At 33.2% G+C, this 15881-nt stretch overlaps 1 protein-coding gene across 2 annotated transcripts in view; it reads right to left on the minus strand.

The window, feature by feature from the left end:
• Positions 1-15881, minus strand: part of ICE2 (interactor of little elongation complex ELL subunit 2) — a 63541-nt gene that overhangs the window by 25744 nt on the left and 21916 nt on the right. For both annotated transcript variants that reach the window (XM_058294290.2, XM_058294291.1), the window contains 3 exons: positions 7673-8666; positions 6629-6804; positions 1768-1897 (listed from right to left, as the gene is read on the minus strand). In XM_058294290.2, coding sequence (XP_058150273.1) covers positions 1768-1897; positions 6629-6804; positions 7673-8666 — 1300 coding nt within the window. The remainder of the gene's footprint in view (positions 1-1767; positions 1898-6628; positions 6805-7672; positions 8667-15881) is intronic.

Below are 15881 nucleotides of genomic sequence, written 5' to 3' on the forward strand. Positions count from 1 at the left end.
TTTAATTATATTCATTCAGGCAGATACTACAATGATAAAATTTGTTTGTTTGTTTGTTTTTAAAATGCTATTTCCAGGAAGTAAGTACAATAAAAACTTACTTAGAAGCCCTTTTTCCTACACTCACTTCCTGGTGCAACTTTTTTTTTTTTTAATTAAAGGGTAATATAACAACATTTAAACCAACCTCAAACACACAGATTCTTTTAAAATAGCTTTTAAAAATGTACCCTCCAGGTATGGGATTTTTCTTTTGGAGTAATGAAAATGTTCTGAAATGGAATAAGCTGATGACAGGACAACTCTGATAAAAATGAGAGCCACTGAGTGTACACTTGGATGGACTATACAAGGGGACTATCTAACACAGTGAACCCTGTGGTGAATGATGGACTGTGGTTAACAGTACACACATTAGAATGTTCTCTCATGAACTATAACAAATATACAATAATAATACATGGCGTTAATAACTGGATGGTTTGTGGGAAAAATATATCAAATATAAGCTATGGATGATAGACAGCAGTAATATCTGATGGTGCCCTTTCATCTTTTGTAAAAAATGTGTCAAAACAATGTAAGATGTGGGTCGATGGGGGGTGATGTATGAGAATCCTATATGCATGAATGTTTTGTTAACTCACGACTTCTCTAATTAAAAAAAAAACTGTCCCCAGTAAAAACACCCCTCCCCCAAATCCAACCTACATTTTTTTCTATAACAATACAATATACTTAAGTTTTTTACCAAATAGTTGTCACAGAAACCAAATATACCTTCCCATTACATGTACATCAGTGGCTCAGATGCAGATAGGATTCACTGAAAATAACCAACACATAGGAAAATGACTACTTAAAACTTTTATTTTTTAAATTATGGCAACTTACATGAACACAAAATTTCCCATTCTAACCATTTTTAAGTGTACACTTCAGTGGTATTAATTACATTCACAATGTTGTGTGACCATCACTACTATCTCTTACCAAATGTTTTCATAAGCCCAAAAAGAAACTCAACTTATTAAGCAATAACTTACCATTTCCTCCTCCTCCCTCCAGCCCCTGGTAACCTCTAATTTACTTTCTATCTCTATTAATTTGCTCATTTTATATATGTTAACGTAAGTGGAATCATATAATATTTGTCCTTTTGTGCCTAGCTTAACTCAATATAATGCTTTCCAGGTTCATCTATGTTGTAGAATGTATCAGAACTTCATTCTTTTTTATGGATGAATAGTACTCCAGTGTATGTACACACCATATTTTGTTCATTCATCTGTCAATGGATACTTGGGCTGTTTTCACCCAAATTAAACTCTGCCCACCCCTCCAAAAAACAAAGTAAAATCCATTTCCTCAAGGTAATATTTGATATTTTAAAAGCAAAGTCATAATTTTAAGAAAATTTCAAATTATATGTTTAAACCACTTAATAGTATTTTTAAAAAATGTCTGTTAGAAAGCACATTTGTGTTTCTAGTTAATATATATTGTTAAATAAAATAAAAATTTTAAAAACAAAATGTTTATGTTGACATTTATGTACAGCTAATCATATCTGGAATACAGAGAAATTAAAACATTTGCTATCATTAACCCTGCCCTGTAGGATGGTGGTTTAGTAGAAAGGAATGTTAACATAATCAGAAAGTTGAAAATAACAAAAGCACAGAAATAAACTATTTACAATGGAGTTAAAAAGCATGCATTTCATAGGAAATTATAAATAAGAACAAAGCTGCTTGCATAACTTACCAACATAAAATGAGCAGTTTGAATGCAATAAACTTTCAGTCCATAAGCGACAAAGTTCACTCTCAGTCAGAGCTTCAGCTCCATAACAAGCTTGATATTCCACTTTCGGTAATACATAAACTGGAAATTGCTGCAATACAAGATTATACTTTTCAAAGCTCCATTAGTTGACTATTAATAGCAAATACATTTTGTCTACACAGAGCTTTGCGGCTTTTAAAATGCTTTTGTGTAATCTTACTTCATCCTTTCAAATAAAGTAGGTATTAGACAAGATGGATACATACGACCCTGATGGACAGAAGAACGCTGGGTAGATTAAGGGCAAGATATGGTTTGGATCAAAGAGATCTCCTTCTCACCCCTACCCCAGCCAAAATCAGCATACTCCTATACAGAGGCACACATTTTAATTCTGTGAGGAAATGTGACTGACAGTAGAATCCTACGGAACATAGTCCTATGATACATAATTGTCCAAAAGTTCAAAGCTAGATGCTGGAAGCAATGACTATAATAAATACTAACAATTCTCAAAAGGATAAAAAAGGAAGAATTCAGGTTTGTGTACCTTTAAAGCATTAGTCACACTGTCTCAGAACTCAAACATTCTGAACAACTTCTTGTTTTCATTCTATGAAAGTTATAAGCATTAATACCTGCACTCACATGTGGGAATGTCATTCTCTTTATTAATACAAAGGCTTTATTCCAAACACTAAGTAGCCGACAAATTATCCATTCAGTTTACTGGTCAAAAGGAAGATATGTAAGGAAATACAACATCTTTGTAAAAGAATATGTTAGATATGTTCACTGTGTTCATGGTACCTCATTTTTGCCAAAGAAAATTCTACTTTTAACTGGAATCTCTCCTTCCAGCCGTCGAAAGAGAAACACATGATTTAAAGAACTTACTCAGAGTGATACGACTAATTAGTACTTTAAAAAATTATTTCAAGCTATCTGAATTCACATATATTTGAAAATATTTCAGCAAGATTTCTGATTTCCTGATTTTCACGAAGTAACAAACTTAGAAGGCTTAGTACAATGGTGGTGGTAAGAAAAATTCAAATCCAGTAAAATTTCTGTTATCAACAGCAAGTGAGGTTTGTACAATTACCTTTCAATGTTAAAGGTAGTAAACATTCAAGCAGTGCTTCGTAAATTTCAGCGTATGAATCACCTGATGAGGTTGCTAAAATACAGATTCTGGGATAAGGCTCAAGGTTTTGCATTTTTAACAAATTGCTGTTTGAGGGAACATACTTTCGGTCTAGTGTCTTCTAAATTTAAAAATAAAATTGTGTTTAGGGAAATTTTATTGTTAAATGCATTTGACTGCATAATAATTCTTTAGAAACTGGTTAACTGCATATGCTTTAGAGTGTTTTAGAACTTTAGAGAAAACAGGAGCTAGAGATAGAAAAAAACTGAAGATGCAGGTTAAGAATCTTGCACAAGGAGATATAGTTGGCTACAGCAGAGTTGGGAAAAGAATAAGTGATAAAGAAGATCCCCTTTCTGGATCATGAATGGATAACAGCTATTTCTAGTTTTCTTTTCTTTTTCTTTCTTTTTGAGGTACAGGGACTGAACCTGGGACCTCACATGTGTAAAGCTGGTGCCCATTGCTTCACTAAGTTGGTTCCTTTAATTGTTTTGCTTGTTGTTTGTTTTTTTTTCAGGAGGAACTGGGAACAGAACCTGGGACCTCCCATGTGGGAAGAAGGTGCTCACCCACTTGAGCCATATCTGCTCCCTAGTTTTCTTTTAAAAATTAAAGAATATATAATTTTTCTGAAAAGAAAACACTTTGGGGACTTTCTTTGATTACACTGCCCTTTGTACAAAAGAAAGCCAAGAATTTGGTTCTAATTTCTATGTGTATTCTACTGCCATCTCCAGGAAGACATGGAAAAGTCTGAATACTTTATCTTTCCTTCATGTTCCAAAACAGAAATGAAATTTCAAATACTCTCAAAGTTTTTCTTACTATAAATATTTTATTATTTCCTTTTTCTCTTGACAAGTAGTTCCTATTCTCCCCAAGTGGAAGCTTTTCTTGACTCTCTGGCCTTCCAATTTTTCACAAAAACCTTTTAAACTTAAACATTTCTAAATAGATGTTTCATAGCTAGTAATCTCTCGTTCATTCCACTAAATACTTTCTATTCTTTCTTAATATATTTGACATCTTTAGGTTCCCTTTTTCTGGCCTTAAATGTCAATATAAATTTTTAAATAACTGATCTAAATATTTGAACCATTTTAGAATATAGCATTCAGGAAATTTAGTTAACTGAACAAACTGACAGATAATACTCAAATCATCTAAAGTTACTTGGTCTGGATTTCATAATTAACCTTCTTCATTTCACTCCATCATTTGAGACTGTTTAATGTTTTAAATTCTCCCCTGAAGTGTAGAAATTATGTACCAAGCTGAAACTTTTTGAGGAAGGGTAAATGATATTGGACATTAAAATCTCAACCACTATAACAACAATTGAATAATCAAGAAAAAACAAAAGAGAGATGAAGTTGAATCCTGGGTTCTTAGATATCAGAGGCTGAATTCTAAGCATTCTAAAGCTCTAGCTAAAGATGATTTTCGGGTAGGAATTACGAATGGATATACATTCTTATCTAATTAGGAATTTAAACAGCATCCACTTTAAAGTTTCTCAAACTAGTACCTCAGCCTACCTAAAATTCTCTTCTTTAACACACTCCTTCTCTCTACTCCTCAATTTTCCTTTTACTCATTATTTGCTGAGTTTCTGTGGCATAAATTACATTCTACTAAGGGATTTAAACTGGGTATACTAAACTATTACATATAATGACAGGTGTAATATGATTAGCATTCATAAAATAAACATTTTATTCTGAGTTTGACAATAAATAATATGTCTCATATTTAGTATTTTGGGGTGTTTGACTGGTTTAACATATTATCAGGTTGATTCAAAAATTAAATCAGGGAAAGCAGATGTGGCTCAAGCAGTGGATACCCACCTACCACATGGGAGGTCCCAGGTTCAGTTTCTGGTGCCTCCTAAAGATGATCATGAACAAGAGAGTAAGTTGACACAACAAGATGGCGCCATGAGACGATAAAGTGAGATGACACAATGAAAGACTTAACAAGCAGGAGGTAGAGGTGGCTCAAGCGACTGGACACCTCCCTCCCACCCACATGGGAGGTCCTGGGTTCGGTTCCTGGTGCCTCCTAAAGAGCAGACACAGAAAGCACACAAGGCACAGACCCAAGGAGAGACAGTGAGTACAAACAGTAAAGTGGGGAATAAATAAATAAAATAAATCTTTAAAAAAAAGAAGAATTAAATCAGTGTAGAAATTTCCCTGGACTATTCGTACTTAAGAGATACTAGTTAATGGACAATTTCTAAAATCTGGAAGCTGACAGATAACAAGACAACATGGCTTCATAGGGTAGGAAGTAAAGAAATGAGGTTAGTCCCAAAATAAACCAGATAGACAGCAAGAATTAAAATGTACTCAAGATATTCAAGTTTATGGCCATTAAATTTATCACAGTTAAATACAAAAGAGGTAGGAAAAAAAAAACAAATAAAAATTTTTAACAGAGTGAATATTAATATTTATCTTGGAGGCTGATGTCAAGCCTATAGTAGTCATTCATTAACTTTCTCTTGAAAAAGCATCCCTCTATACATTTAGTTTAAAACGACTTGATTTCTAATATTTTAAGTTAGAACCAATAATGAAAACCAAATTATGAGAATTAGGAATTTAATAATTTATGCATGATTGTCTTCCTATTTAACAAAGGACAAATGTATTCTCAAGTGACAGACATACCATGTACATTGGATTCTTATGGACAAAGCCTAGGTCTGACGGGTTAACATTAGAGATTTTCATGATAGTCTGATAATAGCAGCTTGGAGAAGTTCACACTTCATGGTTTTTTTTCACTTATTTTTAAATAGGATAAAGTACAGTGAAGGGCTTGTTCACAGGGTCAAATCTAGAACATCACTATTCTTGATTCATCTGATCTCTACGTCAAGCTTACTGATATTCTAAAGTGGTCACTGATTATCCTTATTGGGTGGTGGGTTATACAGTAAGAAACAGAGACAACAAAACTTAAAAAAGAACTTAAAAAAAAAGTGTACTATGACAAATGTACCCGAATGAAAAAATTTTTAAGAAAAATTAAATAAGGAATTTTCAATATTTCTTATAAAATTAGTTACAGTGTAGAAGCTCCTCTTTACTAGAATTCTGTGGCTATATACAAATATTTGAACTAATCTTAAAAGGAATTTCAAATTTCTAAATATGTAAAACAGTTTTAATTGTTGAAAGAACCAATTACCAAAATTGTGGCAAAAACTTTTAACTGAGGAAAACATTTATAACAAGAAGCGAAAGAAACAATAGGATAAAAAGAAATATATTTGGTCTACCAATAATTCTGGAAAGACTTTTTAGATATATGTAAAGCCCATCTTTCAAAACTTAGACTTCTAAAATGAGTAAAGAAGAGAGAAACAGGCTATTTGGAAAATTCAAATTCACTGAGAAAATAGAATTATGTGTTACTCTAGGGCAAATCTACAATGGTGCAATTTTTTCACAAAGTTTACATGTTCTGTGCAAGAATGTTAACAGGCATTTATTACTATAATTAAACAATTCCCCTTATTAAAACTGATCTCAGTATTTAATTAAAAATCTCAACCTGAAAAACTTCTATAAGTATGATCAACTATTTAAAATTAAAAATTTCATAAAATAGCATGTTAAACAGCTGATTATCCACTTATATAACCATATCCTAATTCCCCAAAGAACAACTTACTCTTCTGATTTTCTTCCGTTTTTTAGAACGTGGTCTTGTCTCTATCCTCTGGACACTGCAACGCACGAGCAACAACAGATCTTGCAGGCTAAATAACTTATAAACAAAATTTCCTTCCTGAGGAGCTACATATTCTGATGTATCTTCAACATAGTCCTGAAGTTCATATGGCAATCCTTGAAAAATAATAATTATATTTTCTCATTTTCATTTAAAAATATTATTCATTTATCCATCCCAATTTACTAAAACAGTTATCTATTGATGGGTTAGTCATAGAAAAAATCTGCATTTCTTTTTTTTTTTTTAGGAGGTAACCAGGGATTGAACCCAGGACCTCGTACATGGGAAGCAGGTGCTCAACTACTGAGCTACATCTGCTCCCCAGAAAAAATCTATATTTTAAATACCTATCAACTTTAACTTTTTACTTCCTTTGCCTAGTTGACTCTACCACTATTAACAATTTCTGTTTACTTTTACTGGAATTACAGCAAGCGCTCCAATCAAAGCTTTAAAGCTGTCTTCCTTTTAACTACTACTTTTAGCAATTCTAGGCAAAGTATAAATTAGTGAGATAGCATATTAAGTGGGAAAAAGAAAAGAGTTCAAAACTTAATATTATTCCAAACTTTGGCAGCGCTGAAGAGCAGCTTATATTTATTTGGCAAAATGAAAAAGTACAAAACTACAGTTCAACACCAAGTATTTTGGATTTATCAATGTTATGATTATCAATATTATAATTATTTTTGATTCACTCTTCTTTGACCAGTTTGGCGAACCACATTATCTATAGTTTATCAGCGACTTACATGTTGGCTAAACATAGGTTAATAAACCCATATACATTTGGGTACATATCTAGGGAGGAAGTTTTCGAAGCTGAAACACTGATTAGTAGATTGAAGAATGAAATATCAATGATTATGTGACAATTATAAAACAGGTTAAAACAAAGACAAAATGAGTGAATGAGGGAGAAAAACCTAAAAGGAAAAGGCAAAAGAGGTCATACAAAGTTCCTTAAAAATATTTACTTACGTCCTTTCGGTTTCTGAAATGCAGAAGGCCATACAGACTTTGGCCAACTAGAGGTATCTGAAGGGGTAGATGATTGCTCGGAAGCAGGAAGTTGTTTAGAATTTTCTAAATTAATTAAGGGCAATTCAGGTACTTTTCTGGAAATTGGCTTTAAGAGTTCATCCTGCATTTTTAAAATTTCACCTACTGGATCAAATTTTTTATATACTCTTTTGATAGGTTTTTTTAAAACACATGACTCTTCAGAACTAGTAGTATTAGTCTGGTTTCCTACAGAAACCTGTCCTGAAGAAAAATTTGGGCTAGCTGGTCTCAAACTTAAATTAGAATCTACAACAGCTGTTTTTCCATTATTATTTTTACACTCTGTATCAATGACTAAACAGTCTTCATCTGTATCACTATGGCAAAGAATTCCATGTTCATTTTTTGCTGCTTCTGATATAACAGTCTTTTCCTTTGAATTATCTGTGTTCTCTAGAACATTCATTCTTTCATCAGTATATACTTTATCAATAGTCATATCATTCTTATTAGACGTTTCAATTTCTGTTGCCTTAGAATTTTCCAACTGTAAAGCAGCAGAGGTTTTCAATTCACAATCTTGCAACAAAGACTTGTCAGAATTTGATACCTTATCACATGGTACAACTCCTTGGTCATCTTTATTTTTTAACTCTTCAGGGTCACAGTCTATACCAGTCACCAGTTGTTTCTCCTTTTGCAGTTGTTCCATCAGCATCTGAGCTAAACTTCTAGAATTACCAGAAATATCTGGTACAGTTGTTGGTACCATAGGTGTAGCTGCTACTTTGGGAGCTATGGGAATATCTGCTATGTTGGGTACTACAGAAGTACTTGGTGGACTTGGTGACTTTGATGATTCGGTGGTAGTTACTCCAAAAGTTTCAAGTTCTGTGACATCATCATCAAAATCCAGATCCAAATTTTCAAGAGTCTCAATTCTTCGGTATTCATTAACTTCATAAGATGTCTGAAGAAAATAAATTGGTAAATGATTAGCAAAATAAAAAATGTTTAAAAAAATTACAATAATTTTGAAATGTTCTTGCTTAAGATGAAAACTAGTAGCAATTAATGTATTTAACTTCATTTTCCCATTGAAATGTTCAAGAAAATAAAGACAAATCTGCTAAGTTGTAATAGCACAGGAAACAGAATACTTATGAACAATCACATCCCAAGAGGTAATTCCACTAATTAAAAAATTGACAGGACCATAAAGTAGAAATGTAGGGTCAAACAGGCAGTCAATTTCCATCCTCACACATTCTTAGAGGACTAGAAGGAGGAAAGCCTCTTTGCTGCTGTGAGGAAGCTCCTTTCTAATGTAATCAAGAAAGTGTCACCAGCATTTTGCTCATTCCTAACATAGATCTGACATTCTTTCTATATCAACTCAAGGAAAACAACTCTCAGTAATATAAGATGGGTCAGAAATGGCCAAGAAGTGATTTATTGTATTCTGAGACTACAATGAGGTTGGTTATAGTTTTTCATGTCCTGTTTGGTAAGGGAAGAACTACAGATAGCTAATTTATTTATTCAGTAAAAAATTTTACCCTCCCCAAATAGACAAACAAGTGGCAGAAAGCTCTCCTCAACCTGGTAGAGACATTTTAGATAGTCATGGAAATTTGGTTATAGGCTATACATACCCACTAGCTTTACATTTTAGGATTTAAGAAAAAGATTCTAATAGCAATCAGGTAGTAACTAAGAAGGACCATTAACTGCCTATGTAAGTTACTTAACCATTCTGAACTTCCATTTCCTCACCTCTAAAATAGGGATAATAGTCATTGTCTTAGGTTTTCTCTAAGGATAAGTGAAAAATTGTATATAATAATTCCCTGGCACAGTGTCTGGCACAAAATGATTAGCCTCCCAATAAATGGCTGCTCTTACTAAAATGAAAGGATACCAGATTTAGTTAACAAACCCTGCTGTTTATAAAGTATTCCTACACAAATGACTACAAAAAGGATAAAAACAAAACAATGGGACATGACACCAAGAAACAAGAGGAAGAAGAATAACAATATTAATGTCAAAGCAGAACTCAATTCAAAAAACAAAAAACAGGAAAAAGATGAATGTCATGTTGAAAACAGATGAAATCTATATAATGAATAGACAGTGGTCATGAATTATGACAAATAAAATAAAAATATATAGTCAAAACTAATTAAAAAAAAGAAACAATTGTACTAGGTCAATGACACACTGTCTCTAATCAGGTAACAATAAATAGGAATATAGAAGGTATGAATCTGAATGACTGAAAAACTATATATAGATCCCTCCAAATATATATATATATATATCCCTCCAAAGAATCCAAGGGGTATTTTAAAAAGTGGACTATAAATTAATCAACAAAGAAAACCTCAAAATGGCACAAAACAGAAACTACTAAGATCATCAATTCTCTGTACAGAAGGAAATAAAATAAAAAATCATTAGGAAAAGTTTACACAAACAACAGTAAACCCAAGCAGCTGGAAATTTAAAAAGACTCCAAATTGTTGGATAAAAGAACAAAAACAATTACAGAATACTTAGAATACAACAAAATTTAGAATACTCAATAGTAAAACTCATGAAATATTATTAAAGTTATCTTCACAGTATCATTCATAGTCTTTTCAAGAAAATAGGAAAATACTAAAATGAAGAAATTTAATAAAGCCAAAAATTAAAGAGTTAAAAAATAATTTTCTTGTTCCCAAAAGAAAAGACAAATTTAACAGCTTATTCATTGGGGGAAAATCTCTGGCAAAATAAACAAAGAAAAAAATAAAGAAAATACAAATTATACAAAATATTGAGTAAAGGGACAGAAACAGGAGTTGTTTTTTTAAAATAAGACTGTCCATCACCATGCAAATAAATTGTAAAATCGTGAAATGAGGAACAAATACTGGAGCAATTAAATATTTAGTTTTATGACAATAATCTTGAATAAATAGATGAAATTTCTGGCAAAATATGAATCATAAAAATTGACTAGCGTAGAAAATTAAAATATTCCAGTAATAACGGTGGAAAAAGATAGAAGGGAAGAAATCTGTCCAACAATCCCTTTAAAAAGGTACTAGGCCCAGGAGTGTTTATCAGAAAGTTCTTTCAAATAACGCACTATATAAAATATTGTCAAAACTTAAACTGTGAAAACTTCAGAAATTATTCTTTGATGATAGTATAACTCTGACACCTAAACCTGACACAGATGAAAAACAAAAAAAAAAAGGAACTTTGCAGACCAGGCAGGTTTAAGAATACCAATGTAAAAACCTCAACAAAGAATGAAATTTAGCGATGTAGTTAAAAATACACATCATGCATGACTTTAGGATCACCAAGATAGTTTAGTGCCAGAAAACACATTGATATAATATGCCACATCAATAACAACAGCTAATATTTATTGAGGGAATACTATATGTCAGACACTATTCTAAGCATGCATATGTATCAACTCATTTAAATCCTCACAATTCAATAAGGAAGGTCCTTATGTTATTATCCACATTTTATACTTTAACTGAGGCTGAGGGAGGTCAAGTAACTTGTCCAAGATTATACAGATAGTAAAAAGTAGTGCCAGGATTTAATCCTAAATTAATATAATGATCTCTATATAATGATCACAATAAAGCCCCAGAAGGCATTTATTAAAAATTGAATACCCACTTCTGATTAATGAAACAAGCCCACAAAACCTCTTAGAAAACTAGGATAAAAAATACTGAACATTGATAAGAGAGTAATCTATTTATTTACTTTAAAACACTAAAATCTTGCCTATTAAAATCCAGCATAAGAGATTCCTGCTCACTAACATAACCGTTATTAACACTACTCCAGAATTCTACACACTGCACAAAGATATAAAGCAGAAAAGAGAGAAATCTGTTGGAGAAGAGAGAACATCATCAATACTTGAGAGATTTTTTTACCCTAGAAAGTCAACCAACAAATTATCTAAATAAGAGTGTTCAGTAATTAGAGATTAAAAAAGAAAAAAAATTCTGAGAGCCTCCAAGGTGCTAGCTACACATGATTTGGTCCCCATGCCCCTCCCTTATCTCTGATTACATCTTCTTCTATAGGTTCTTACCACTCTGTTCCAGGCACAGTGGCTTCTTACTGTGCCAGATATTCCAAGCACTTTTCCATTTTAGGACCTTTGCAATAGCTTTTCTTTCTGCTTGGAATACTTTTACTTCAACCACATGGCTAACTGCTTTAGTCCTTCAAGTGTCTGCTCAAAAGCCATCTTTTCCATGAGGACTTTCTGGTCTGTATTTTAAATGGCATTTTATGTCTGTATTAGTCTTTCTGCATCCTTACGATTTACATGTATTTTCCTGTATCAGCATATAGTTGGACTTTTTAAAATTGAGTGTGGCAACTTTGTCCTCTAAGTGGATTATTTTAATCCATTTACATTTTATGCAATTACCGATATTTTTTAGTTTAAATCTAAAATCTGAAGTATTTCTTTTTATCAGTTCCACCCCTTCTGCACTCCTTTTCTCTTCATTCATGCCTCCTTTTGGACTGAATTATTTGCCATTCCACTTACTCCCTTATTAGTTTAGAAGTGTTACACTCTTTATTTTATTACCCTACAAATTACTACATGCATCCCAGAATATCAAAGGCCACTGTTAAAAGTTTTACCCCTCTTACAAAATATAAGAATCCTAAGATTCCTGACTTCTATCTCCCCTCTTCTGGCTCAATATGCTGTTTTATAATTTAATTATATATGAGCATTTAAATCTCATATGACATTTTTTCTCAATTTATATAATTTATTGCAGTTAGCACACAGTTTAAAAATTAACCAACACATCAACAGTATACAAAACTAAGCAGCATTCTCATAGGACATTAGTTCATGCTTTACACAGTCAGTATTCATTTAAATTTATCCACTTTTTAAAACTTGAAAAATTTCAAACATACATAAGACCAATCTTGTTTTATTTATATCTTGCCCTGCCTCTCTCCAAATTATTTTAAACAAATCCCAGATATCCTATCATTTTATCTGTAAATGTTTCAGTATGTAGCTGTAAAAGATAAGGAATCTCCTACAAAATATAATCATATCATTTATCACAATAAAAACAATTAATTCCTTAACAACCTAAAATATCTGATCAGCGTTAAAATCCCCGAGTCTCACGTTTTTTACAATTGTTTATTGGGATAAGGGTTCACATACCACATTTGGATGATATGACTCTTAATTTTCTTTTTTCTGTTAAATGTCTCTGCCCTTCCTCCACACCACCCACCCATATCTACCATTTATTTATCTAAGAAACCAGATCAGCTGGCCTGTAGAGTTTCCCACATTCTGGATTCTACGGACTTATATTCGTGCGAGGTTGTTTATCATGTTCTTCTATCCCCTGTATTTCCTGGTAATATGATTTAGCACCTTGAACAGATTCAGGTATGATTTCTTTTACCTCAAAATATTTTATCTGGTACTGTATATAGCCTGTTGTCATCAGGAGGCTAATAATGTTTGGCTGTCTTTCTTCTTGTGCTACTACAGTTTGTCACTGGGTTCAAGTATTGTCAACCTAATCCATCCATTACAGAATTCCCCATTGGTCTTCCTTGTAATGATTTTAGCAGTTGTTGATAATCATTGCCTAGACTCACTAATTCACTAGGAGCTGCAAAATATTGATGATTATTTTCTATCACTATTCTCAAATACAGTTCATACTTGAAGGGCAAGATAAATTTTTTTTTCTCTATCAGTTTCAGAATAAGCTGATGCTATAGCATCTTTCAAAGCTGAACAGCAGTTTTTAAAAGTATCATTATGAATTCATGGATTTTAACATATTTCATATATCTCAATACACTGTAATTATTCTTTTTCATGGTCAGACTAACATACTTGGCCAGAGGGAGTCCTTTCAAGTTGGCTTGGGCATTCTTTTTTTTTTTGTTCCATTAAAAAAATATGAGGTCCCCATATAGGCCCCACACCCCTCACCTGACTCCTCCCACATCAACAACCTCTTTCATCATCATGGCACATTCACTGCATTTGGTGAATACATTTTGGAGCACTGCTGCACCACATGGATAGTGGTTTACATTGCAGTTTATACTCTCAACCAGTCCACCCAGTGGGCCATGGCAGGACCTACAATAGTAGTCCAGCAACTGTCCCTGTAGTACCACCCAGGACAACTCCAAGTCCTGAAAATACTGGGCATCCTTCTGATATAATTCCAGTATATTTTTGGATAGTTCTCTTGTATGACAAAATGTTCCAGGCTCCTCTTATGTATTTCCTGTCTGGAATTGGCCAAGTTTCTAGGGAGCCCTGATTCCTTTTTTTTGGAAGATGATATTTAGAGACCTTAATTTGAGAACTGGGTTGTTCACTATTACTAGCTTGGTCAATGCATATAGGCCTATTCATAGGTAGAGATGGGAACTATATCTCTCTCCTTTTCTCTTTCCTTTACTTCCTCTTCCCATTCTTTTTCTTTCTTCCTTCCTTCTTTTGTAAAGGAGAAAATTCATGATTTTATACAAATATTTTCTACGCAAATGTAAAACCTAATAGGGTTTTTACTTAACTTCTTTGATTTTACATTTGTATCTCTCTTGGCTCCTAATATAAACATAATTACTTTTTGCTTTATCATACTAATATGTTCAAAATAACAGTATCATTACCAATATGATTACTAAATGCAGCCTGAGAATTTTTCAGTTCTTTTTGAACTTAAAAATATAAACTATTATGGATGCACAAATTACTAAGTTTCTTTTTTTTTTTAAAGATTTCTCTTTCCTTCCCCCTACCCCCGCCAGTTGTCTGCTGTGTTCATACGCTGTGTGTTCCTCTGTGTCCACTTGTATTCTTGTCAGCGGTACTGGGAAACTGTATCTCTTTTTTGTTGTGTCATCTTGCTGTGTCAGCTCTCCATGTGTGCAGTGCTACTCATGGGCAGGCCGCATTTTTATTGCACAGGGTGGCTCTCCTTATGGAGCAGTCCTTGTGTGTTGGGCTCCCTTATGTGCGGACACCCCTGTGTGGCACAGCACTCCTTGCAAGCATCAGCACTGCGCATGGGCTAGCTCCACATGTGTTAGGAGGCCCTGGGTTTGAACCCTGGATCTCCCATGTGGTAGGCAAACGTTCGATCAGGTGAGCCAAATCCGCTTCCAAAATTACTAAGTTTCTAATCACTTGAAGTAATTCTTCTCTAAATGATTACACCAACTTGACATACAGGGGATTCATTTGTAGAATTTTGTTTTTTGTTTTGATAAATTTTGTTTTATAGACACATAAAACATTTACATAGTTCAAAAGCCAAAACTATTAAGCAAAGGACATTCAGAGAAATCTAGCTGCCATTTCTATCTTACTTTGTCCCATCTTTTCCCTACAGTTAACCTTTCCATAGTTTTGGGTTTTGCTTCATTGTGTGGATTTTCTTCTTTTTTAATATAATCAAATATGTGTATATATTTGTATTCTCCCCTTTCCATAAATAAAAGTAACACACTACATGAAATGTTCTCTTCCCTGCTTCTTTCACTTTATAAATCTTCAAGATTGCACCATAGCTGTATATTGAGATCTTCTTTAATTCTTTTAATAGCCTAATGTTTTAGGTCAAAAGGTTAACATGTTAGTTTCTGTTCTGTGGACATGTCTTTATAGCTTACCTTTACTTAATATAAGAATGTTATAGCAATTAAACTCTCTCTTTTCCTTAACACCTCTGTAAGGGCCTACATCAACAATCCTTGTTCAGCTTTACATGAAACAATCATGTTTGAAGGAGAAGGATCCTGTATGGAGGTGGGCCAGATAGCTTTCCTAGCTTCTTGGCTCTATGTTCACCCTTCATTATTATGACAAAGTATGTATGAATGTAGGTTTGTGTTCTTTCTGAAATCTGTTTCCTCTCGTTCCCTCTGCCACACTTATTCTGAAAATTCCTAGTTTATTTCCCTTTAATGTCTTTGTTCCACTCAATTTGCATTTTACAGCCAGTGATCTCTCCTTAGGGAGGGTCTTGGAGGGAACTTTGGCTGGTTAGTTTCTACAATTCTTAGGGCCAGGTCTTTTCAGAACTCAACCTTTTAAGTTCCCCTGCATTCACCTAAAAATTAAAGCCCATTC

This window comes from Dasypus novemcinctus, chromosome 3 (assembly GCF_030445035.2).
Source record: "Dasypus novemcinctus isolate mDasNov1 chromosome 3, mDasNov1.1.hap2, whole genome shotgun sequence".
In the NCBI taxonomy this organism is placed as follows: domain Eukaryota; kingdom Metazoa; phylum Chordata; class Mammalia; order Cingulata; family Dasypodidae; genus Dasypus; species Dasypus novemcinctus.